We start from the raw sequence: 25824 nt of genomic DNA, 5'->3' as shown, positions 1-25824 counted from the left end.
GTGATTCCGATTCTTGTGCCAAAGAAAAGACAAACGAGCTCCACACGTCTTTGTTTCCTTTAAGCTTCAACTTTTAGCTACGCAGCAGGTTTATTATGCTACGATGGCTTTAGGGCTGTTATACATGAGGGGGGGGAAAAGTACAATTTTGCTAAAAACCTTCAAAAGAATTTTGATTGATTTCAGAAGTTTTCTAGGGGAAAAACCCCCCAGAAATTTCTTGAGCTCCAAAAGTAAAAAATTTGCTAGAAAAAACTTGGCAACTTTTAGATTAATCCCAAATTTTCTAGTGAAGAAACTTGGAAATTTTTGAGCTCCAAATGTTGAAAATTTATAAGAAAAAAATGACATTTTCAGAAATTTTCTACAAAGAAACTTGGAAATTTCTTTGCTTGAAAAATTGCTAGAAAAGAATCAAATTTTGAGACTGAAATTTTCTAGGAAAACACTTGGAATGTTTCAAAAGGCAAACTTTTAACTTTTGGAGATTTTCAGAGTTTCAAGTCTTTTTTTTTACTTTTGAAACTCAGAAATTTCAACTTATTTTTCTAGAAAATTCATACGTTTTAGAAATCTCAATTTTGAGATTAATCTGAAAATGTCTAAGTTTTTGGTAGAAATGCACCTTTTTTATCCACAGCGGCTCCAATACCTCGTCAGATTATTCAGCATGGATCATAAAACCAAAACGTCTAACATGTAACATAAAAGCTGTTGTGCTTGAGCAGCAACTGGCAGAATAAAAGCATCTCATCCAGAAACGATTCCTTTAAGGCACTACAGTTACGTTAGAAACACAAGGCAAGAGAGAATCCCCATCAGATTATAATCCCACTTTGTAAATTCTGCTGCCATATTGGAGACGAACTCCAGAAACTGAGACATGTTGCATTGCTGAAGATCGGAAACTTTAGTGCAAAAGCAGATTGCAGAAACCTCGAGTCTTATCTTGATTCACCAAACAAAAAAAAAAACGGCATGCATCCTAATTCTGAAATAATTCAGTTTGAATCACAAACTAAACTCAAAGCTGCAGAAGAGGATTAGGGCCACTGAAAAAATTATTCAGACTTTTTAAAAAGCAAATGTTTTAGAAAAAAAGGGAAATTTCTTGTGCTCTAAAAGTTGAAAATTTGTTAGAAATGTTCAAATTGTCTTTGCAATTCTAGTCTTAAAATTAAAATCTATCAAATTTGAGACAGGCTTTCAGTGTGGATAAAGTTATGTTATAAACCTTATAACGAATATTTTTTATATGCTAACATTGTTGACAAACACTTAAAAATGTTTAGATACTTAAATTTTGACACAATTATGAGAAAAGTCTTTTTTTTTTTTTCGGTGGCCCTAATTGTCTTCCATACAAATCAGTTTCCTCGTGAATCACAAGTCTTCTGTTCACAGCTTCTTGGCGCAGTCGGGGCAGTAAATCTGCTCTGCGTTGATGACGAAGCGCTTGTTGGCGAGGGACAGGGAGCATTTCTTGCAGGTGAAGCAATACTCGTGCCAGGAGAATCCCTCGTAGTTCACCACGTTGGTGCCGTGGCCGAACCCTGGAGAGCAGACGTGGGCTGGCATCAACTTCAGTTAACAGGAAAAATCAACACCAACGCCGTCGCTTTACCCAGAAATCAACACATCTGGGTTGGGATCTTAAATCAGACTTCAGTGCTTCTTTTTAAGCCTTAGTGGAGAAATTTAAATCCCAATATTTACAATATTTTGAGCTTTTTTTTTACTGTAGGTTCTGCTAAAAATAATCTCTTGAATTATTTCAGTATCTTAATGATTTACTGTATCTTAAAAATAATAATGTAGAGTGAATTGCAAACAGTTTCTTAATATAAATGTGAAAAGCTGCAATCAGAGTAGCATATGGTGAGAGAGATTAATACCTCCATGTATTTAGACTTTATTTAGTGATTTTACTGCCCTTATTTCTGATTTTAATTGTTACAATGGAAAAAGTCAAAAATTAATAATGGTCTAATATTTTTTCCTAATATTTTACCAGCCTGACTAAAGAAACTGTCAATTTTTACATTATAACATGGAAAACTCTCCTATTTTTGATTTTCTAATCGTACTAAATGCGATCGTGTTGATTTAAATTAAAGGAAATTTCAAAGTTGTAGTTTGCACAGAGAGCATTTAATGAATAAAAATACCAAAATAGAATAAATAAGGAGAACATTCTCGGGGATTCTCTATTTTGTTAATATTTAGTTTTTAGTTTGTTTTTTTGGACTGAACCTACAGAACAACATGACTTCAGGTTTTAAGTATTTAAAAAGCAGATGAAGTTGTCCACAATATACAAATGTGATTTATTTTTTAAAACAAAAGTGGAATGTTGTGAAAAGATGTAGTAAATTATTATTAATCTTTCTGCTGTCAGGGTTAGATCCGGTTCAAACCCAGTGTGTCCATTTCTTTCTTTTTAAAAAAAAATAAAGACCAAACATTAAACTCCGGTCCGACCTGTGATTGGGTTCTTGCAGCCGTGGCACTTCTTGGCCACGTCGGTCTTGTAGCAGTCCACGCAGTAAACGTGATCCTCATGGGAGGTGAAGCGCGATCCCGCCAGAGGTTTACGGCACGTCTCGCACACAAAGCACTCCGAGTGCCAGGGCTGGTCCTGGTAGCTGATCCCTCCAGAGGTGATGGGCTGTGAGAGCAGCACGCTGGTCACGACGCTGAGCTCAGAAAGACTCGACAGCAACAACAACCCGCTGGCTTCATACCTGCTTGCACTTGAAGCATTTCTTGGCAAACTTCTTCTCGTGGCACGGAGCGCAGTAGATGTCATCGCCTCTGGCCAGGAAGCTCTGCGTGCGGATTGGCTGCTTGCACTCGAAGCAGGTGAAGCATTCGTCATGCCACACCTTGTTCTTGTACTCCACGTTCTGCGCCCCTGAAGCACAAAACAGCGACTGCTCAAACTTTATGAAGTGCATTTAAAGAAACGTGAATTTATATACTGTAATGTTTTTCTGGATGATGCCTCAGAGCTGTTTTCTGTTGTTGGACTCATTCTGTTCACTTCATGGGTTTGAGCATGACCACATACTGGACAGCCGTATATAAAATTAAAACTAAAAATAATTAGGAGACAAAAGATGAAATGTGAGGTTTGGGCAAAGATGATCCGCAGCAGATAAAATGTATCTATGTGACCCAGAGGTCGTTGTTGATGGAGGGGAAAAAAGGAGTCAATTTTCACCCAAAAACTGACATTTTTAGATTAATCTGAGAAATTTTCTTGAGCAAAATCTTAGAAATTTCTGATCTTAAAGAAAAAATTTGCTTAAAATTATGGAAGCCCATTTCCGCCATGAAAAAAAAAAAAAAAGCTAAACAGGAAGTCATAATTATGAGATTTAAAGTCATAATTTCGACTTTCAAAGTCATAATTATGAGATTTAAAGTCATAATTTCGACTTTCAAAGTCATAATTTCGACTTTCAAAGTCATAATTATGACTTTGAAAGTCATAATTTCGACTTTCAAAGTCATAATTATGAGATTTAAAGTCATAATTTCGACTTTCAAAGTCATAATTATGACTTTCAAAGTCATAATTTCGACTTTCAAAGTCATAATTATGAGATTTAAAGTAATAATTTCGACTTTCAAAGTCATAATTATGAGATTTAAAGTCATAATTTCGACTTTCAAAGTCATAATTATGACTTTCAAAGTCATAATTTCGACTTTCAAAGTCATAAATATGAGATTTAAAGTCATAATTTCGACTTTCAAAGTCATAATTTCGACTTTCAAAGTCATAATTATGAGATTTAAAGTCATAATTTCGACTTTCAAAGTCATAATTTCGACTTTCAAAGTCATAATTATGACTTTCAAAGTCATAATTTCGACTTTCAAAGTCATAATTATGACTTTCAAAGTCATAATTTCGACTTTCAAAGTCATAATTATGAGATTTAAAGTCATAATTTCGACTTTCAAAGTCATAATTTCGACTTTCAAAGTCATAATTATGAGATTTAAAGTCATAATTTCGACTTTCAAAGTCATAATTTCGACTTTCAAAGTCATAATTATGACTTTCAAAGTCATAATTTCGACTTTCAAAGTCATAATTATGACTTTCAAAGTCATAATTTCGACTTTCAAAGTCATAATTATGAGATTTAAAGTCATAATTTCGACTTTCAAAGTCATAATTTCGACTTTCAAAGTCATAATTATGAGATTTAAAGTCATAATTTCGACTTTCAAAGTCATAATTTCGACTTTCAAAGTCATAATTATGACTTTCAAAGTCATAATTTCGACTTTCAAAGTCATAATTATGAGATACCGGAGCAGTTGGAGACAAGCCTCCTTAGGATAACAGCGTGCTCCAGCTCCCAGTTAATATGATCCTAAATCCAAGGTAAGCATAATTATAACTCATTATTCCGTAACATTTGCTATTGGGTTAAGAGTCAGTAAAAGGTCGGTTCGCCATTTTTTATTTTATTTGGTTATAGTTGTGTTAGTTAGTTTTGTGTCGCCATGGAAACGCCTGCAGAACTGGCTTTATATGTAAACGAGTGAACTGTAAGTATCAGGAAAAAAGCTGCTGGATAGTTTCTGATTATATTCCTTCGTTTTAAATGCTTTTTCATCGTGTGGTGGTGTGTACATCGGTCGTTGTTTCAGCAAAGTGAGCTAGCTGCAGGTTAACCGTCAGAGCGTGCTAACTTTGTTAGCATATTTAACAGTGTTTTTTTTTTTATTAGATCGTTTTTATTTCAGTGCGATAAGAAGTTCGTTAATGTACTCGAAAAATTCAACAAGTTAATATGTATAATTATTTTGTGGCATAAATACAAGCACTAGCTAGTAGGTTAAAGCTCACTCCACAGCTTGTTGTATGCACGTTTTGTTATGCATAATGTGATTCACTATCTTTCCCGTTAAATTGTTTTTGTCGATATATAGACAAGAGTAAAATATGCAAGTACAATATGCATCAGTTTTCAAACTGTTTTCTTAGCAGTTTTATGTACTTAAGCTAATGCTGGAGATCTACAGCTTTAGATTGACAATATTTCTAAAAGCAATTAAAAATAAGAAAAATAGAAAAACAAGGAACTTAAAAAATCCCTAAAACAAGCAGGCCCTGTTGAAAATTTTAACTCTTTAACTTTACTCAACTTTCAGGATACCTACAAAAGAGACAGAGGAGGTTCCTTTGACCTGAACCTAAACCTAAACAGAGGTAAGTTGCAACTCTTGTGAAAATCCAATTCATAATATTGTCTGTTTAAATAAAAGTAATTAAGATCAAAACTAAAATCATTCTGATTATGTTCATGTATTTCACTGTTTTATAAAGATGAGAATTTCATTTTGAGAATTGATCAACCATTAAAATATTTTAGGGGAAAAATGTAAACAGAACTTTCAGACTTAAGCTCTACAATTTACCATTTAGTTGTGGAAACACTGGTAGAGTTTTCTTTATTACTTTTATGTAGTTTCTTTTTGTATTGGTTTATTATTGCAAATCTGCACAGCTGTTTGGTTGTCTATTATCTTGATTTTTTTAGCAGGAGCTTGAGTTTGAAATACAGTTTCTATCTGCCATGTAGGGTTGGAGAATAAATCAGTTATATGTATCACAACACACACGTGATCAATATCAATAGATAGTAAGTCTGATAGAATATTCAATATATAGAATATTCTCTGAACTCTGATCCGGAACCATATACCATTCTGGAGGATGTAGGCAGAGTCAATGCTACTCAACCTCTCAAGGCTAGCTCAGCTAGGTTGATGGCATCATTTAACTCTGGTGAACTAACAACAAGCTGTGGAGTAACTTGCGGAGCAGCAGTTTTATGTTTCACCACTGTGCCTCATAAATGTTTTTAAAAAACATTATGGTGTGAAAGCTGTGTATAAAATGGGAAAGGTCACATCACCAGTTTGGCTGTATTTCAGATACTTAAAAAATAAAAAAAATATTAATATGAACTAATGTATCGTGAAATGTTTTTCAGTAATATCATCCAGCCCTACTATCATGTTCAAAATAAATCTTTTGCAATGTTATATTTTATTAGACATTATTCATTAGTTATTGTGTGTAATTCTCACAGGATGGATGAGATATATGACTTCTTAAAATCACGGGATGTTTCAGAGGAAGTCATACAACGACTGCAAAAGGATAAGGTAGCTAGATTGCTAAGGAAATCAGTACATTTAGAAGTTATCATACAACACTATTATAGAGACATGGTGAAGACAGATCAGTTTTATCATGTGACTGTTTTTACTGTTTTCCCCCCATTTTTATAGGTTAAATAACTGTTTTAACATTTTTTTTTCTAGATTGACTCCAGTGTCCTTCTGCTCATGACAGATGAGCAGCTTAAGGAGTATCTCCCATCTTATGGTGACCGACTGGCACTTCTCGGATATTGCAGACGAAGGGAAAATGATCCTGCTGGCCGGAAATCAAAACTTTTTGACCGATTGAGAGCCAAGATTTCAAGGAACAAAGGCAACAATCAAAAGCAGATCTCAGAAAATGTTAGCATCAGAAATGCTCAAAAAGTGTTCGAAAAGTTGAGATAGGATGGATGAATTCTCGAGATGGGAAGTTTTTTCAAGTTCGGACAAAGAAAGGTGGTGGAACAAGAAAAATTGATGTGTCAAAGGACTGTAGAAAAATGAATTAATTGAGAAGGCAGTGGGTTTGTTTTTTCCGTCTCAAAGAAATTCACAGGGAAGAATTACAGATTTTGAGGTTGACATGACAGATTTTCAGGAACATTCACTTGATGAACATATTACTGTTGGAGAACTTTATGAGCAGACAAAACTCCCGGTTTTGCGATTTTACCTAACAACCAAAAAGAAGGACACTGGCACTGACTCAGAACCAGACAACCTCAGTGGAAATGACCAAGACACTTTTAGTTTTTCTACTCGCTCTCAGTCTCAGTCTCTACTGACTCAATCCAAAGCACCAGACAGCATTGATGTCATATATGTTGGAACCAACAGTGTCCTGACAAACAGCAGCAGTGATAATGTTCACCTAGTTTACTCTACTGATGACATGGCTGATTTGTCCAATGTCCAAGAGCTACATGCAGGAATCAACGGGGACATTTTAGAAGACAGTGGCACTGTCACCTTTTTCACAGGACACATTTCTAACACAGATAGTCTCAGTCTTGATGACACCCTTCCTCTGTCTCCACAGCCATCTAGTCCAGTGCTTTCTTCTTCACTATTTGATTCTTTGAACGAGCCCATTGTTCAGAGAGAAGGGATTAAGAAAATCCTTGTTCTTCATCGTGGCCAGATCCTGAAAGAACTAATTTCACATTTTTGTGATCCAGGTGTCACTCAGGAGGACATATGCATTCAAGTGGTGCTTCCTGACGGAAGGCGAGAAAAGGCTATTGATGATGGAGGAGTTTTGAGGGATGTCCTCTCTGAGTTTTGGCAGGACTTTTATGAACAGTGCACAATGGGCAATAACTTTAAGGTGCCCTACTTGCGTCATGATTTTGGACAGCAACAATGGGAAAGCATTGGCCGAATTATTGCCTTTGGCTGGCAAAAACAGAAGTACCTGCCTATAAAACTTGCTCCAGTAATACTAGAACAAGCAGTTCTTGGTTCTATAAAGAGTCCTCTTGTTGATAGCTTTTTAAGGTATGTTACAGAGTACGATCGAATGATGTTTGAATCTTGCCTTTCAGATTTTCAGAGTGTTGACAGAGAAGAGCTTCTGGAAATCATGGATATCCATAACTGTCGAAGAGTACCAACAGGTGATAACATTGAGCTACTACTTGAGGAACTTGCCCACCAAAAGCTCATTCAGGAACCTGCCTTTGTTATTGAACAGTGGAGCACTGTCCTTTCCCCGCTGAAGTCAGAGATGGAAAGTATTACAGCTGCATATGAAAATCTCCAGCCAACATTAAGAAAGGTTATACAGTCAATTGTATACCCTGCAGTCATAAATGCACAGCAGAAAAACATCAGCAAATATTTAAGTTCTTATCTCAGAGAATCAGACTCACAACACCTGTCACTTTTTCTTCGGTTCTGCACAGGATCTGATTTGTTTCTTCAAAAAACTATCAGTGTTAGCTTCACTCAACTTCAAGGTATTCAGAGACGGCCAGTTGCCCACACATGCGGTTGCTACCTAGAGTTGCCAGTTAATTATGATAACTATCCAGAGTTTCGACACGAAATAAACAAGGTCCTAGAAAGTAGTGTATGGGTGATGGATATAGTGTAACAGACATCAGCTGAAGAACATATGAGTTTAAGGAATCTTTGGTAACACTTTATTTGAAGGGGTGTGCATAAGACTAACATGACACAGTCATAAACATGACATAACTCCTGTCATGAACATAATGAAGTCTTTATGAATGTTTATGACTGTTGTCATGAAGTGTCATTCGGTAAATAATGACACTTTTCATGCAAAGTTGCTCTAAAGGCTGCATTAAAAGTTCATTAAAAATGCCAACTTTGCATGATTTTGTAAATTATGATAATTTCATGCAAAGTTGGCATTTTTAATGGACTTTCAGTTTAACTTTTAGAGCAACTTTGCATTAAAAGTGTCGTTATTTACCGAATGACACTTCATGACAACAGTCATAAACATTCATAAAGACTTCATTATGTTCATGACAGGAGTTATGTCATGTTTATGACTGTGTCATGTTAGTCTTATGCACACCCCTTCAAATAAAGTGTTACCAAATCTTTTTGTATTAAACTTTCAAAGTTTAGCATTATCTTAACAGTTTTTTTCTACTTTTTGCAATTTATTTTTCTCTGGAGTATTTATAAGACCTGCAATGTCTCAGTAGGCACTTTCCTACTAGTGTTTATGTTTTTTTTTCTGTTTAAGTTCTCCAAAGTTAAAGTTTAAAGCATAAATTTAAGTTGGCCGTAAAATGTATTTTCTCAATATTTTGGGTTTAATAAATTTAAAGATTTTGTATTGTTACAAGAATTTTTTTACTTTTAATAATTTTACTTGAGGCTGAAAAAGCTGGTTTATTCCGCAATTAAAAATAAAATATGGCCGCCACGCTTGTAAACAAGCAGCTCTTAGTTGTATAAATAATTTATGAATAATTTCAGATGTTTTGTTTCTTATATTAGTCACAATTTAAATGTTCAGTGGATGAACATGTTGCTACTCTGTTTGAATGTGGTTCTGGGAGAAATGGAGTAAAGTGTTTTATTTACCCTTATTCCTGAAAACAGTTCTTTTGTTTACTCAGCATTTTATTAATATTTTTGTTATAAGTAACATAACCTTAAAATATTTTCAGTAACAGATTGGTGCCATTACAGTTACTCAATATCAGATTTAACCAGAAAACTGAAAAAGAACACTTTTTTCTTTCTTTTTTACACCTTGAAGCATTGTCATTATCTTAAAGAATTACTTAAAAAACTCAAAGGTGTCTGTAATGGCTATGTAGAGACTTTAATTTTGAAGTACAATAAACCACTTTTTCCAGTTTATATGTGTGATTTATTTGGGGTGGGGGAAGCTTTAAATCAGCATTGGGTTGCACACCTGAAAAATAATGAGGTTTCTACTGCAGTTCTCAATTCCTTTATTTCCTGTTTAAGAATCAGCATAATGTTAGAACTGTAATGCAATGATATTGATAATAAAGGGAAAATATCAAAACCAAAAATCATCTGACCATACTAGTGCAATGTATCAATATATTTTTCTAATGTCAGACTTATTTTATCAGCTCAGCATGCATTGATCTTATTTTAGTGTCTCCTTGTTTACAGATCTTGTGAATGGTTTTGACCCATATTTATTCTGGTGTAACAATGTGTTAAAGCAAATGCAGGCACTCTCAGAATGTCATCAAATATCTACTGAAGTCCAAATTAGTGATGAGGTAGCAAACTGTCAACGCAACAAAATGTTTTTACATTTATCACTGCAGCTCCAAATCTCTGGTAATCAGCTGTCTGAGTCTTATGTACAGATCAGTTGTTGCAAACACATCATCTGTGACATCCAGGTTATGCTCTGAAATCAGGTCCACACAAATACTGAAGACATCTTCATCGCATGGAAAGTCTTTGAAAACACAGTTTTCCAAGCAGGCTTCAACCCTGTTCAAGTCAATGCTGTGTAGATAGTCTCTGGTTCCATACGCCTGAGGTACTGTGTACATTATGAATGGTCGCCCATGAGGACTTCGTGAATTGTGTGCTGGACGTATCCTGTGGTGGTCCCAAGCTGAAGCAACTTCATTTAGTTCTTTCTAGAAGAAAACAAAAACCCGACTAAACTCATAGCTTTGAAATAAGCATTCAAAAGTAAAACGGAAGTGTGAATCTAGCATGACTGCTATTTATCCCAAAACAGGGAAGTTTAAGTCAAGCAACTACCCAAACATGCAATATTAAAATGTGCTATTAATTTAGTATCATACTCAGAAAATAAATCTTTGCACATTATAACCACTTTATAGCAATTATAAATATTTTCAATAGGTGAGAAGACAGAGCAGCTCAAATCAAGCTCACCTGTATTATGTGGAGAAAACAGAACTGAATCAAGGCTTTGTCCAAGAAGTTGTCCGAGAAGTGACCATCTGCTTTCAGTTTGTCAAAGAGGTCCATCCAGAACTGGATACATTCACTTCGCAGGGTCAACCACCATCTTTCAATCCGCTGATTTCCAGTGCTTGGACCAGATATTACATTATCACTTTCAGGTTGATCTTCTGTAAGATGCAAATATCTTTGCATGCCAGCTGCATTAACATTTTCTGTCCCTAAATCCACTCTCAGTCTTTCAGGACAACCCTCAGCATTAATCACTGCATCCATGAAGTATCCAGCAATGACTCTTGGATCATTATTTGTTTTGTATGCCTCAAGCCATATCAGCCTTCTGGAAAAACCGTCAATGCAACCATTGATCCCAATTCCAAATGGTTTCAGCTTATCATAGCCGTCCATATGCCAAACATAGTTTGGACCACGACTATAGTAAATCCGTCTCCTCAGTCGATTTCTTGACCTTAGGTCCACTCCTTCACCATCTAGTAAGCGTAAAAGGACTCGAACTGTTTCCCTGTCTGTAACAATACCATTCATCCAGCATTTTTGGTGCATCCATCGATATCCGTGACATTGTCCAGAGGTTTCAAGTTGCTGACGAATGAAAGCTGCCACTCCACTCACATCAGTTTTGTTCTTTCGGCGCCAAAGTTTCTTCTTATTAAGAATCCTTTCTAGTGTCCTCTTGCTAAGAATAACCCCATGAACCTCAGCCAGCAAAGCAAGAATTTCATCATTGGTTAAACCACATCTGAAATACTCCTCAATTTGTTTATAATCCATTAAAAGGAGAAAAATCTGTGTTTTACTGGTTAGACAAATCAAATGGAATACTGTGTAAATCTCATACAAGACAGCATGTCTACTTTTTTGGAAAAGTCGAAATTATGACTTTGAATCTCATAATTATGACTTTGAAAGTCGAAATTATGACTTTGAAAGTCATAATTATGACTTTGAAAGTCGAAATTATGACTTTAAATCTCATAATTATGACTTTGAAAGTCGAAATTATGACTTTAAATCTCATAATTATGACTTTGAAAGTCGAAATTATGACTTTAAATCTCATAATTATGACTTTGAAAGTCGAAATTATGACTTTGAAAGTCATAATTATGACTTTGAAGTCGAAATTATGACTTTGAAAGTCGAAATTATGACTTTAAATCTCATAATTATGACTTTGAAAGTCGAAATTATGACTTTAAATCTCATAATTATGACTTTGAAAGTCGAAATTATGACTTTGAAAGTCATAATTATGACTTTGAAAGTCGAAATTATGACTTTGAAAGTCGAAATTATGACTTTAAATCTCATAATTATGACTTTGAAAGTCGAAATTATGACTTTGAAAGTCGAAATTATGACTTTAAATCTCATAATTATGACTTTGAAAGTCGAAATTATGACTTTGAAAGTCATAATTATGACTTTGAAAGTCGAAATTATGACTTTAAATCTCATAATTATGACTTTGAAAGTCGAAATTATGACTTTAAATCTCATAATTATGACTTTGAAAGTCGAAATTATGACTTTGAAAGTCATAATTATGACTTTGAAAGTCGAAATTATGACTTTAAATCTCATAATTATGACTTTCAAAGTCGAAATTATGACTTTGAAAGTCATAATTATGACTTTGAAAGTCGAAATTATGACTTTGAAAGTCATAATTATGACTTTGAAAGTCGAAATTATGACTTTGAAAGTCGAAATTATGACTTTAAATCTCATAATTATGACTTTGAAAGTCGAAATTATGACTTTGAAAGTCGAAATTATGACTTTAAATCTCATAATTATGACTTTGAAAGTCGAAATTATGACTTTGAAAGTCATAATTATGACTTTGAAAGTCGAAATTATGACTTTAAATCTCATAATTATGACTTTGAAAGTCGAAATTATGACTTTAAATCTCATAATTATGACTTCCTGTTTAGCTTTTTTTTTTTTTCATGGCGGAAATGGGCTTCCATATAAAATATTTTGACTGGAAAATCTTTTTGAAATTTTTTTCTAGAGAATTTTTAAGATTTTTTTTTTCCAGCAAATGTTTGACTTTCCTTTTTTTCTATGAGATTAAGTTCAAATTTTCTGACTTTTCTTCGAGCAGATTTTCAACTTTTCAATCTCAGAAATCTAAAAAAAATTCTACAAAATTTCTGAGATTAGTCTAAAAATGTAAGAATTTTTTTCCAGCAAATATTCAACTTTTCAATCTCAGAAATTAAAAACATTTATTTCTACAAAACTTCTGAGATTAATCTCAAAATGTTTGAATTTTTTCCTCCGTTTTGTTTTCTTACCTCTACAGTGGCCCTAACACGCCATTGCATCCTCCTCCTTCAGTTGATCCAATACAAGGTTTCATCTTCTTGCATTTACAGTATTCATACACCAACTACTGTTTTAATGTGTATTTTTTATAGATTCAAGAATAGAAATTGGGATTAACTTTCTTTGCCCAAAGATCTGGTTTAAAACTATTTATTTAGTGAAGTTTTTGTTGACTCAACACTGGCAATCAGTGTTGTTCCGTCCTCATTTATAACCATGAGACAAACATTATAGAACATCATATAATGTTTGTCTTAGACAGTCTGACCCACCTGGCATCACCACCTTGTAGCAGCCCTGGCAGCGGTTGCCGTCCTCCCTGGAGCCGCACTTCCCACACATGATCTTGCCATCGTCTCGGGCGCTAAACGGCTCGTTAGCCAGCGGCTTGTAGCATTTAGCGCATCGGAAACAATCCTCATGCCAGTAGCGGTTCTTATGGTGCAGCTCCTAAACAAACACAAAGAGGGTACGTTTAGAAAGCGTCCTGCAAATATCATCAAGCTTTCACACTGCAAAAACACAGCGTGTTGTGAGGTATTTTTGGTCTGGTTTCTATAGTGCAAATATCTCAGCACACTTGAATTGAGACAAAACTAACATGCAGCATATAGGAGCTTGTTTTAAGTAAATGATTCCCTAATATTGCTGAAAAACTAACAATCTGCCTGTGGATCTAGTAAGTTTCCATCAACATTATCAATCAGGTTTATTTATATAGCACATTTCAGTAAAACGGCAGTTCAAAGTGTCATTAAAACACAAAAATAAAAAGTCATAAAAACAACATACAGTCACCAAATGAGAAACTAGTTACATTTTGTTGTGTATCAACATTAAAATTGGGATTTTTTTATTCAAAACAAGCTTCTATATCCTGATAAAAAAGTTACTTGCAAGTTAGTTTTGTCTTATTTTAAGTGTACTGAGACGACAAGTAACTTTTAGCAACATATAGGAGCTTATATGGGGAAAAACATCTTCCTGTGAATGAAATAATCTTCCATCTGTGGAACATGCACTTTTTCATAAATATTAAAGAACCATTGACTTAAAACGATCTCCTATTTCTTGCTGAAAAGTTAGTTTTAATTTAATAGTATTTGCACTAGAAATACTAGATTTTGTGTTTTTGCAGTGTATGTGACAGAGCATATTTGTGAAATAGACGATAATTTGATGGTTTTCCAGAGGTATTTACTTGCCTTTTTCTGGGATTCCTGTGAGTAAAATCCAGGACAACCAGCCTTCTTAAGCTTGTACTTTGACTAGGCCATTCTGATCCCAATTATTGATAGAACTGACTTTTTTCATGTTCGTATGTTTAGGAAAATGAACGTCAGCCACCAGGATTTCCCAGTATTTAGTTTCATCCACTTTGAGTTTTAGTGTGTTTGATCAGAGCAAACAAAAATACTCCACAGTTCTCAATAAGTTTTATTCTTTTTGCTCTATTTTGTTTTAATTGATCGCGTAAAGTCCGTCGTCCACCTTGGTTTCTTACCTTTGAGTCGGCTCCGATTGGGCGTCGGCACTCTGCACAGGTGTTGGCGCAGAGTTTGTCGAAGCACTTGGTGCAAACGTGCTTCTCATCCTTCTTCACGTACTTCTTGCCGTGCAGGTTGTCGTGGCAGTAGTAGCAGTCGAAGCGATCAGTCATGGTGGAGGTGAGGTAACTCCTGGGACCTGAAGCAAAGTCAGTGAAGGGTTAAATCAAAATGCAGGGGGCGCAATTATGTCCAAAAATAAGCTGATTTAAGCTTTTATTCTCTTTAATAATTGTGCTTCTGTTTGTGTTGGTCTCTCTGATAAAATATATTAAGGTTTGTAGCTGCAGCATTAAAGGTTATTAATACTTTACCAACAGTTAAAGTAGCATTACTTCAACATATTTTTATTCAAGTAAAAGTAAAAAGCAGCCGGCCAAGAAATTAGTTAAGAGTAAAAAAAGATCAAAACATTAACCATTTAATATCTAAAAATTACATCGTCAGATGGACCAAAATATGGAGTTAAGTGGAGATTTTGGACAAAAATTACAATAATTCATATAAATAGCAAAAATAATAAAACCAGGCAAAGGAAATGTTTCCAAATCAGTTTCTTTCAATAAAAAAAATAATAAAACTTTAGCAGAAACTGCAGGTGTGTGTCTGTTTATGGTGAATTTCTGGTCAAAACATGTTTCATTTTTATTCAGTGGGTAGAAAATCCAGATATTTTACTCAAGTAAGAGTAGAAATACTTCATAATAAAGTTACTGAAGTAAAAGTAAAAACTACAGCGCAGCAAAAATACCCCTTAATGTAATATTTTTCTAAAAAGAATTACTCAAGTAAATGTAATTGAGTGGATGCAACTACTGACCAAGTCTCTGAGTTATGAGAATAACTTCCTGAAGTGGAACCAGGAGTTGAGGCTAAACGAGGACCATGTGTTCGCTTGCGGAGGCATACCAAACTGATGACAGAGGTGCGAATGAGGTAAACCGGCTCACACAGACGGCTTCTTGTGCTGCGTTAATCTGACTTCCCCTGCAGAGCTTTATCTGTCGGCTCGCTCTCCACGGACCTCCTCTGAACTCAGGGAAACAACTCGACTTATTCTTCATTCTGGTTTCCAGCAACTGCGTCGTTTTCTCCATCAGCTGATCGCTATACCTGCAGCCGCAGATGTTTCGATCTGATGGCAATAACAGGAACCGAGCAGGAAACAACGGGTGGATGACATTTTGTCCTAGTTACCATGGGAACGAGACAAATATTTATGAAGCTATTTTAATGGGATGTGGTAAACGGCCCCCTCCTGGAGCGCGGCATGTCCCCCTGTTGTGTGTGAATGGATGGATGGATGGGTGGATGGATGGAAGAGGTTTTGGTGCAGCAATGTGCAGCTGTGCTGCAGGGAGAGCGAACCCAGAAATAACCCAACCTGTCCAACCAACTCAAGCTTCTGGCGAGCCGAGCCGCTCAGCGGATCTATTTCAAGAACCTCCCAAAGTGGGGAAAATGTCGAAAGGCCCCGCAGTGGGATAAGCAGCTATTGTTGGCGCAGCTTTAATCTTTGTTGCAAACAGAGTGGCAGCTGCCGTCTGCCAAACAAACGAGTGAGATGGTATGCACTCACCCTCAGCTGTGGAGGGACGGGATTATCAAAACTGTGTCCCTGTGGACAGACGACCTCTGCAGTGGAAAAGGTCACAGTGGGACCAGAGACCGGAGCCAGACCCATCACCAGCTCAGCAGCCACATCTTCATTTATTGTGGGGTTGTTTTGCATGATGTTGCACAAACACTGCAAATCACCAGATCTGACCAAGTGTTTTTGGTCTAGTTTCTAGTTCAAATGTCTTGATGCACTTGAAATAAGATAAAATTGATTTACAAGTAACTTTTCTGAAGATAAAAGAGCTTCATGTAAGTCAGTAATTCCTTAATATTGTTCCAGTTCTGGCAGATTCATCCCTTACAGCCAGAGATGTGTGTTAAAATAAGAGCAGCACAACTTCAACATATTTTTACTCTAGTAAAAGTTGAGAGGATGAAATGACTCGAGTAAAAAGTCTAATCCAGTACAGAGTAACTGATCAAACGATCAATCATTTAATATTTAAAAATTACAACAGCAGATGGACCAAAACATAAAGTCAAGTCAAATTTTTGGTATTTTTAGGATGAAAATGACGATGATTCTTACAAGTAACAAAAAAAAATCAGTCAAGATAAAACAAAAATCACCAGAAAATCCAGAAATTTTACTCAGATACTTCATAATAAAGTTACTGAAGTAAAAGCAAAAAGTCCAGTGTAGTAAAAATACTCCTAAAACTAATTTTTAAAAAGTTAATCAAGTAAATGTAATTGAGTAAATGTAACTAGATACACAAGAAGACATTTTTTTCATTTTAATCTCAAGTAGCAGAAGCTTTTCAGGCATAAAAAAATTTAACAAATGACAGAACTGGAATTTAAAAAATACTTAAACCCCAAATAAAAATGTCTTAAAGTGTCTCAGGGCCGCAATCTAAAGAGCTTTGCTTCCTTAAATTCAAATATTTTCAGAGAAATATATTTGCTACCAACTATTTACTGCATTTTATGAGAGTATTTTAAATATATTAAAATGAATCTAAACTCCAGGTATTAAAATCTTTGTTCCTGTGAGGAATAAATCGATGTCAGTCATTTAATAAAAATAATGTTCCAGTTTTTCGGTCAACTGCATGAACCTGCTGACTAGAAAACGGTTTTGTATAATTTTGTGTGTCAGTGATGTTTGTGTGGCAGAAACAGTTTAAACCACATCATAAAAATGAGTAAACAACAGATTCAACATGCAAACTGCTGCAGTGAAAAATAAAACAATTTATTCAGCACCTGACTAATTATTTCCCTCCAATAAGGAGAAACAGATATTTTGACTTTAAAGTTTTGCCACATGTAATCTCTGTGACATTTATATGTTTTCTAAACATCAAACAAACTAAGATTATCTTTAAATTCAGATTATTTTGTATGTAAATTTTCTTTTTTCATTAGAATCAGACCCAGAACTTTATATGTAATAATTTCCTAGAGTAAATTTAACAATGAGCTCTCATAAATAGCTGGGAATAAAATCTAATCTAAAAATGCAGCTATGCTGCAAACTTTAATTTGGTATAAAAATGTTAATCTGAATGAGAATAAACATAGAAAACACATTCTGATTTTTTTTGTCTGATTTTTTGAAATATCAGAATTCATTTTGTGCACAAAAGAAAATGCGACAAAATTTAAAAAATAGCAACTCTGGAAGGCAAGTCAAATAATAGAATAAAATAATAATACATAGGTACATTTCAAATATAAAAATATAGTAGAAACACAGAAACAAGTGGGATGATCGGATTTTAGATGAACATACTCCTCTTTGAGGGAAACACAAATAAAAAAAGAACAAAGTTCCCATGTTTTGTTTAAAAACTCATAAATTTTTACCTGAATGCCTGTAGAAAGTCATGTTTGATTTCGATCAGGTAGGACGGGAGGAAAATGTTGAGTTTTATGATCCACAGAGCATCAAACCGAGCAACCCTGAGCATCAGTGTGTTACGGAGGCCCGTTTATACCCCTCTGTGACCCAGACCACCGCTGACCCCTCATCCAAATCCAACCTTCACCTCTCCAGGCCTTTTTAGGATATGGATTAGAGAATATGGACAGAGGACAGATTATATTTTGGATTCCAGAACAGTGACATCAGGTGTTGAATAAAGAGAAATCCCAGGCCGAGGATAAAGATACTCCCCCAGCATGAGGTGTTTAGCTGGAGTGTTTAGATCATGAACAAATGACGGGATGAATCGACTGCTTTCAGAAAAGATGAATCAGAGAAAGACTCAGGTTGGATGGGGAACATTTACCCACAAACGTGAAGAAAGCACCCGTAATTACCGATTTATTTTCAGTTTATCTGCAAAAAATAGTTGATTTTTGGTTAGTTCAGTTAAATTTATGACTATTTAGTTAATCTGCTGTCTTTAAATGAGCAGAAATAATTCTAAATTTCTCTTAAAAACTAACAGTTATTGTATCAGAAGTAAAGGAGTTGGGATTAAATCTGACATATTAGTTTTTTTTTTAATGTGAGACAGAAAGCAGAACAACTGCATAAAAACGTTTCCATTGTCGGCTTTAGAGATGAGAAACAGAACATCTTGCTTCATTAGCTTGGATCTAATGAAGCGTAGCCTCATCAGGCTGTAACCCGTAGCAACAACAGTCATGTTTACACGGCGGCAGGCCTGTTTCCACAGGTGACCTTTTGCCCTGGACTTTCATGAGCCTCCATCGCCCTCCAAATCTGGTTAGCAGATGACCTGAGCCAAACTGTGTCCGTCAGGAGGAGCAGTGACTCACCGCATGCTTCCTCGCACACAGAGCCGTGTTTGCGCGCAGACATAAGGTCAGGGTTTGGCTAGCAGAGCCAGACATGCCGAGATCTAAAATATGTGTGGACAAAAGGCCATGAGGGGAGCTCTATCAACACACAAACACTCCCAAACCAAACCAAAGGGGCTGGCGCTCAGAGACGGGACTAGAGCAGGTTGGACGTTTCTGTGGTTCCAACTGGGCTCACAGGAGTCAAAACAGGAAAGAGGCAGTTCCTTCTGCTGATACGGGAGGAAAATAAATGGTTCATGTTGATTAACGACACATTGGAGGTTTTTCTTTGGGTAGACGAAAAGAAAAAAAGAAAATATTCACCTTTTTCCTCTCGCTATGCCACAAGTGAACAGATCTTTAAAAGGTTGGGAATGACAATCTAATTTTAGCCATTCAAACTGGGATTAAGTGTGGATGTATCCTTATTGATCCCTTGCCTAAAACTACATTTTGACTGATTTCTTACAGAAAATGCCCTAGTTCTACTCGAGTTGCTAGGTAACGGGCTGGGCTTCACTGCGGTTGCTAGGTAACGGCACAGTTGCTGCTGACTTGTGACATTAAGTTCTGGAGGTTTTTGAAGTGGCTTATTTTCCAGACATTTCCTTATTTCCATAAACTGGCTGGGTGTTTGTTTCTTTGAATTTCTTATTTTCAGAAGCAGTAGAAACCCAAACGAATACAATGTGCATAATAGCTGCTCTTTAATAATCAACAAATTAAGCTATATGAGCTACAGCTCTGGACAAAGAGAGGCCACTTTAACTTTTGTTCTTTTATTCTACTAAATACTGCTAACATGTTTCTGAAATTCAAAGCAAAAACTTTGCTTTACCAGAAAATGGGAAACAGTCAAAATAAGGAAAAAGACGCGGTGCTTTCAAACCTCAAATGATGCAAAGAAAAACCTTGTATTCATTTATAAACAACAACACTAATGTTTTACCTCAGGACGAGTTCAGAAATCAGTATTTGGTGGAATAACCAGTTGGTTTTCAGTGGGGTTCAGTGCAGTGGGCTCTTAATGTTTTCCAGAGCTGCATATAACAATATAAACTGATAACGCCTCATTTTTAAGCATTAAAAGCCATTTGCTGCTTCTAACAAATCCCACTCATGCCGCCGTCACCGTTTCACTATTACTTCAAAACTATTGACAGAAATATTATTCCAGCCGTTTCGTTCTCGTTCCTGTTTCTGCCCTCCTGTTGCTCTATAATCCACCAAACATTCAAATTGAGTTGAAGTCTCTGCTTGTGAAGGGAACAGCAGTTTATCCTGCACTCAGTTTGCTCAGCCTTCACAGAAATAAGCAGCGTTGCCTATTTAAGGCAGCGCCGGGCCACTGCTGCTCTCCATTCATCAACGTGGACGTCACAAAGGCACACCCTCTTTCTTCCTCTCCGCTCCATTTGCAATAAAAGAAAGAGTGATGGGTCTGTCTCCTCAACAAAAGTGCCTCTCTGCCTGAGGAACAGCTGGCACAGAGCTGCCTCAGTCTGCTGCATCTCCCAAGTTTGCATTTGCTTTAAGTGGTTTATGAAATGACGACGGCTAAGGGCTTCTTCTCTGCCATTAAAGTTTGGTTAATTCACTAGTCACGTACAAAGACATTTTGGTTTTTAAAGGCTGGTGAGGTCATACTGGAGGGAGGCCAGAGAAAGAGCCGTAATCTCCCACTCGCCTAAATGACATCATGTAGTTGGTTTGGCAGCATCCCGTGTAAAAACAGGGAGGGGACGCATGTTTTAACGGCTTATGGCCACAAGTAGTACCTTTGGGCTCAGCAGGTTACACACATAAACACACTTAAAGGGTATTGAGATCAGGGCGCAGACAGTCTGGGCCAAAATCAGGACACACCAGTGAATTTTAGCAAGAAATGCTCACATATCTGAGTCTAACCTCTGGAAAATAATGTGATTAATGTGTTTAAACAAAAATTAACATTGTTTCATTTAACAGAAAGGCATTTTCTAGCTGAGGAAAATGTTTGTATATGCTACCCAATGTTACCCCTTCTGTTGAAATAATCAGAGGAACATTTACCAGACTCTTTGGTTGCAGTAGTGAGATGTTTTAGAAGTTTCTATCATGTTTCAAGTGATAAAGATCTGGATTTTGGCTCTTCACAAGACTTTCCATCTCATCATATTGAAACATGGTGAATTTTCTGTCATGTTGTGGAATAAAGTTCATCTTCAAACTTCCTTTTTTCACAAATGATCTCACATTGTCGTCAAACACTCTCTGATACAACAGATTTCCTCATGGATTCTTTAATTTATGGTAAATGTGTCCTCGGTTGTTTTAAATTAATCTGCCCAAACACCTTTATTCCAGGTCTTTGTCCGCTTTTGCCTTGGAAACATTTGAATTTGTCTCGTCTTTGTTCAATGTTTCAAATGTTTCCCCTTTGCACACCTCCAAAAGAAAAGAGCATACAGCAGCATATTATGCAGAATTTGTTTGAAAGATATTAAAGGGGTGCAGTTACCAGGAAGAAGGTCCTGGGTTTATTTATCAATATCAAATATCAATAGATCATACATCTGATAGAATATTCAATATATTTAATACCTGCTGAATGCTGACCCAGAACAGCACAGAATTATGGGAGATGTAGGCAGAGGAAAGACGTTAGCCACTCAAGCAAGGTTCATGGAATCAACTATCTTCACTTTTTGGTTACCTAGCAACTATTCATTCTTTGGTTGCCTAGCAACAACTTGTTGAGTGACTGACACAGCAGCTTAAAATAAATAAACAGCAACCCGTAGTGAAAACTGTGGACAAAACAGAAAAGGTCAAGCCACCGGTACTTAAAACAAAAAACTAATCAATAATTATCAAAATTGACAATTATCAATATTGAATGATATGAATCGCTATACGTTTTTCAGCCATATTATCCAGCTTTAAATTGTAGTAGGTTTTAATGTTTCTTCATGGAAGAAAATACCAAAAGTATTTGGTATTTTTGGGTGTAACCACGATGATTACACCGAAAAACGAAATTAAAATGGATTTGAACTCTAAGGAAATATTTAACTATACCAGATATTTAACAAATAATGCCAGATGATTCAACAACAGCAGCTACTTTGTTTCTTTTTAAAGTTAAAACCTGTGTATCAATCCATATATCTGTGCAATTGCTTTTGTTTAAAACCCTAAAATATTATTTTAACAGGAGGATTAACTTCTAACGCTAAAATCTATGACAATTACAACAACACTGAAATTATTCTTCAACTATTCTTCTCCCAAAAAGCTACACCTCAAATGTTCAGGGTAATGACAAAAGTAAAATCTCCCTGAGCGGGCTGTGTTCTGGGGTAACTTTGTATCCATAAAATCTGTTTTTACTCAACCAGATACTGTGGAAAATGTTCCTAAAGTGGAAAAGTCCCACATCTAAAAAAAAATGTCTTCTGCAGAGGAGCAGCATGGCAAAGCCATGGATCCTGTCAGATTTTACTATCTCTATATCCCTTGTACAACTCTTTGGAAACTTCCTTTTCGGTGCTAAATTACTTCCTTTTATTTCTTGGTTCTTCTGAGTTTAGATAATTTTTCCTGCCTAAATGATTCATCGGTGAAAAACACAAGTGTGCTTGAAAATTAAATGACATTTTCAAGCCATTGAAAATGAGTAAAAAAGAAGGAAAAATTTGCAGAAAATCAAATGTAGAAAGCCTGTGGACTTTCTGACCATGACCACATTAAATGAGAAAGTGTTTCGAAGCAAAATGTAACAAAATGACTCAAGAATTTTGCACCACTGATGTGACGTTACACAAGCCTGCAGCTATTGTTTCCTGTTTGATCCTGAGCACATTAAGCTCCATCCATCGTTTTCCTTACAGTTACGCAGAGCAATTTCACCTATAAGCAGATAAGGGGCTTTGAAAGTGAAGGAAACTGCCAACAATAAATTTTATTGTGTTGTTTATTATTTTTGCTCTCAGTCAGAAAGGTAAGAGTGGTTGTCAACATTAAGCTGCATTAAAAAGGAGATTGCAGCTCCAAACTAAAGACAATTGGGCTAGTTGGTCACAAGTAATTCAATTAAGTTGATCAAACTTCTTTATATACGTTTCTTTACCTTGATAACTTAATAAACGTAATAAATTTACTTGGATAAACTTGATTTGATTACTTGTTACCAGTTCACACATTCTGAGCTACGTATGAAATATTTTATTCAACTTTTCTCTGGGATTTTTGAAAAAAAAGTGTGGAATAATAAGACAGTTCATATATTTAACAAAGCGCATCAGACACGAAATAAAAGAAGAATCGCAGTCCCGTAATTATTCTTACTCTTCCTACCGTTTCTCATTTACTTCTTGTCAGCGGCTCCACCTAGTGGTGTGGCGTGATAAAACACTACATAGAACAACTATTAAAGTATTTTTTTTTATTGAATTGAACTGAATTGACGTTTAGTCAAGAACTCAATGGAGAATTGGACAAACTAATGAGTTGAAGAATGTGTTTATTTATTTGACAATAATATGCTTTTTTGTTTTGTGCATCTTTTTAAAAAGATAAGCTAGATTTTAGATCGGCTAAAATCATCAAAAGAAATATCAGATAAACAAATAAAAATAAAGAACTTTTTTTCTGCATTTTTGTGGTGTGCCAACCCCAGATTGAAAATCCTTCTGGAGGCTTTCTACTAAATATGCTTAAATCATAATATTTAGTAAAATGCATTCGGAGAGAAAGTTTCACCTGATGTATTACTGAATTAAACTGCTTCACGTAACGTTAAAATGCAACATTAAATAACCAGAGATGTTGTCTGGTGCATCGTTTGTTGCTCGTAAAACCATTCCCCCATAAGTAATTATAAACATTTAAAGAAATTAACCACTTATAGCTTACCAGAGGTGGACTGAGTGCTCAAAACTTGTACTCCCTAAGAGTAACAGTACTTCAACATATTTTACTCAAGTAAAAGTAAAAAGTATCCATCCAAGAAATTACTCAATAAGAAGTATTTGGAAATAAGCCTACTCAATTCCTCAATATTGATCAAATGATCAATTATTTAGTATTTATCAGATGGACCAAAATATAAAGTTAAGTGGAAATTTTGGTATTTTAACGACCAAAAATGACAATAATTCATATAAGCAACACAAAATCAGTCAAAAGAAAAAAACTTTCCAAATCAGTTTCTTTCGATAAAAAATGATGAAACTTTAATAAAAACTGCAGGTGTGTCTGGTGAATTTTTGGTTTCTCGCAGTGGGGAGAGAATCAGACATTTTACTCAAGTAAAAGTAGCAACACTTCATAATAAATTTACTCAAGTACAAAAATACTCTTAAAAGTACACTTTTAAAAGAAAGTTACGCAAGTAAATGTAATTGAGTAAATGTAACTAGTAAATCCTCATCTCTGCTGACTCTCTCGAGGAAATCATGTGTCTCTCTAGTGAGAAAAAACCTGTCCCTAAGTGAACCAAACAATATCCTCATGATGAAATTCATCCATAAACTTGAATATCATTAAAACCGGACGGAGGGTCTAATTGATGATCGCAGCAGTTACTCACCCCTGCAGAAAGCGTCTGTCACTTTGCGCCAGCTGCGATGCGTCCGGTCCGCTGGGTTTGACGGAAAGGGTTCAAATGAGCGCAGACTGCGCAGCTTTAAAGAGCGCAGCTGAAAAAAAAGAGAGGAAAAGAAAAAAAAGAAAAAGGCGAGCCCTACAAATCCCACTAAACAATGACCTCAACCAGGAATCTACAAGCGCTTACTTAGTTCTCATTGGCTCTGCAGAAACGGAAATCGGTGGAAAGTAGTCATAATTTTTCTGCATCGATGGGAGAAGAGGCTCAACATAGTTACAGCTCTGCTCTGCAGAAATATTCAGCTATTACATAATTTATCTTGGCAGCACTTCAGCTGTTTACAGCTATTTAAAAAAATGTAGGGGATTTGTTAACTTGACACTTCCAGCCTCACTCATCTCCTTCTTTGGTAAAGAAACCAAGATGACTCAGTCCTGACCCAAAGCAAACACATGCACCCTGCAGTAACCTAAAAAGTAATTCTGAAAATTACTTAAGAAATATGATTTAAAGCTCCCAAAGGGCTTTGGTAGATGTTTGCATCCTCCCTTAACACAAACAAGCCTTAAGAGACAGTTTGTGATACTTCAGGGTGAAATTTCAGAGATCAGGAGGTTATGTCTGTTGTCTTAAAAGCTGCCAGAGTTACCTAAGATCAAGTTAAATGATATAAAGGCTTTATAAACTTTATTTATAAAGCCTTTATACTGTAACAACACTCCTACCTTTTGAACCTTTTCGCTTTTTTGTCACATTGTAACAGTGAAATGTAATCCTACACTGCAAAAACACAAAATCTTACCAAGTATTTTTGTCTAGTTTCTACTGCAAATATCTTAACACTTGAAATAAAACAAAACTAACTTACAAGTAACTTTTCAGCAAGATATATGAGCTTGTTTTAAGTAACTCATTCCTTAAAATTGATGAAAAATTATTTCACTGCAATTTTCCATGTATGAGTGAAATAATCTGCCAATGGAACTAATCATTTTTGATCAATATTAATAAATTATTAACTTAAAACAAGCTCATATATATATATATATATATATATATATATATATATATATATATATATATATATATATATATATATATATATATAGCTGAAAAGTTACTTTTAAGTTAGTTTAATTTAATTTCAAGTGTATTAAGATATTTGATCTAGAAACTTGACCAAAAATAATTGGTAAGATTTTGTGTTTTTGCAGTGTACAAAGTATTGACTCTTTGGGTCTGAATACAAATATCTTCAAATTTTTATATATATAAAAAAACTAAACAAACATGTATCTTTGTTTCTACTCCACAATCTTAAATTAACAAAATCCAGATTAAACA

At 35.3% G+C, this 25824-nt stretch overlaps 1 protein-coding gene across 2 annotated transcripts; it reads right to left on the bottom strand.

Moving 5' to 3' along the window:
- Nucleotides 1-49: 49 nt before the first annotated feature.
- On the bottom strand, nt 50-24734 carry fhl1a (four and a half LIM domains 1a). 2 transcript variants are annotated; one of them, XM_008420707.3, is made up of 6 exons: nt 24463-24734; nt 14471-14652; nt 13239-13416; nt 2745-2914; nt 2482-2668; nt 50-1553 (listed from the first exon to the last, which is right to left on the bottom strand). In XM_008420707.3, exons 2-6 carry the CDS (start codon nt 14624-14626, stop codon nt 1399-1401), a joined length of 846 nt encoding a protein of 281 aa, XP_008418929.1. In that variant the 5' UTR covers nt 14627-14652; nt 24463-24734; the 3' UTR covers nt 50-1398. The 2 variants fall into 2 exon arrangements, with proteins under 2 accessions (XP_008418929.1, XP_008418928.1); XM_008420706.3 differs by lacking the exon at nt 24463-24734 and adding an exon at nt 17946-18093.
- Nucleotides 24735-25824: the final 1090 nt, after the last annotated feature.

This window comes from Poecilia reticulata, chromosome 10 (assembly GCF_904066995.2).
Source record: "Poecilia reticulata chromosome 10, P_reticulata-male-v2, whole genome shotgun sequence".
Taxonomy (NCBI): Eukaryota; Metazoa; Chordata; class Actinopteri; order Cyprinodontiformes; family Poeciliidae; genus Poecilia; species Poecilia reticulata.
This window is presented reverse-complemented; position numbering and strand designations above follow the sequence as displayed.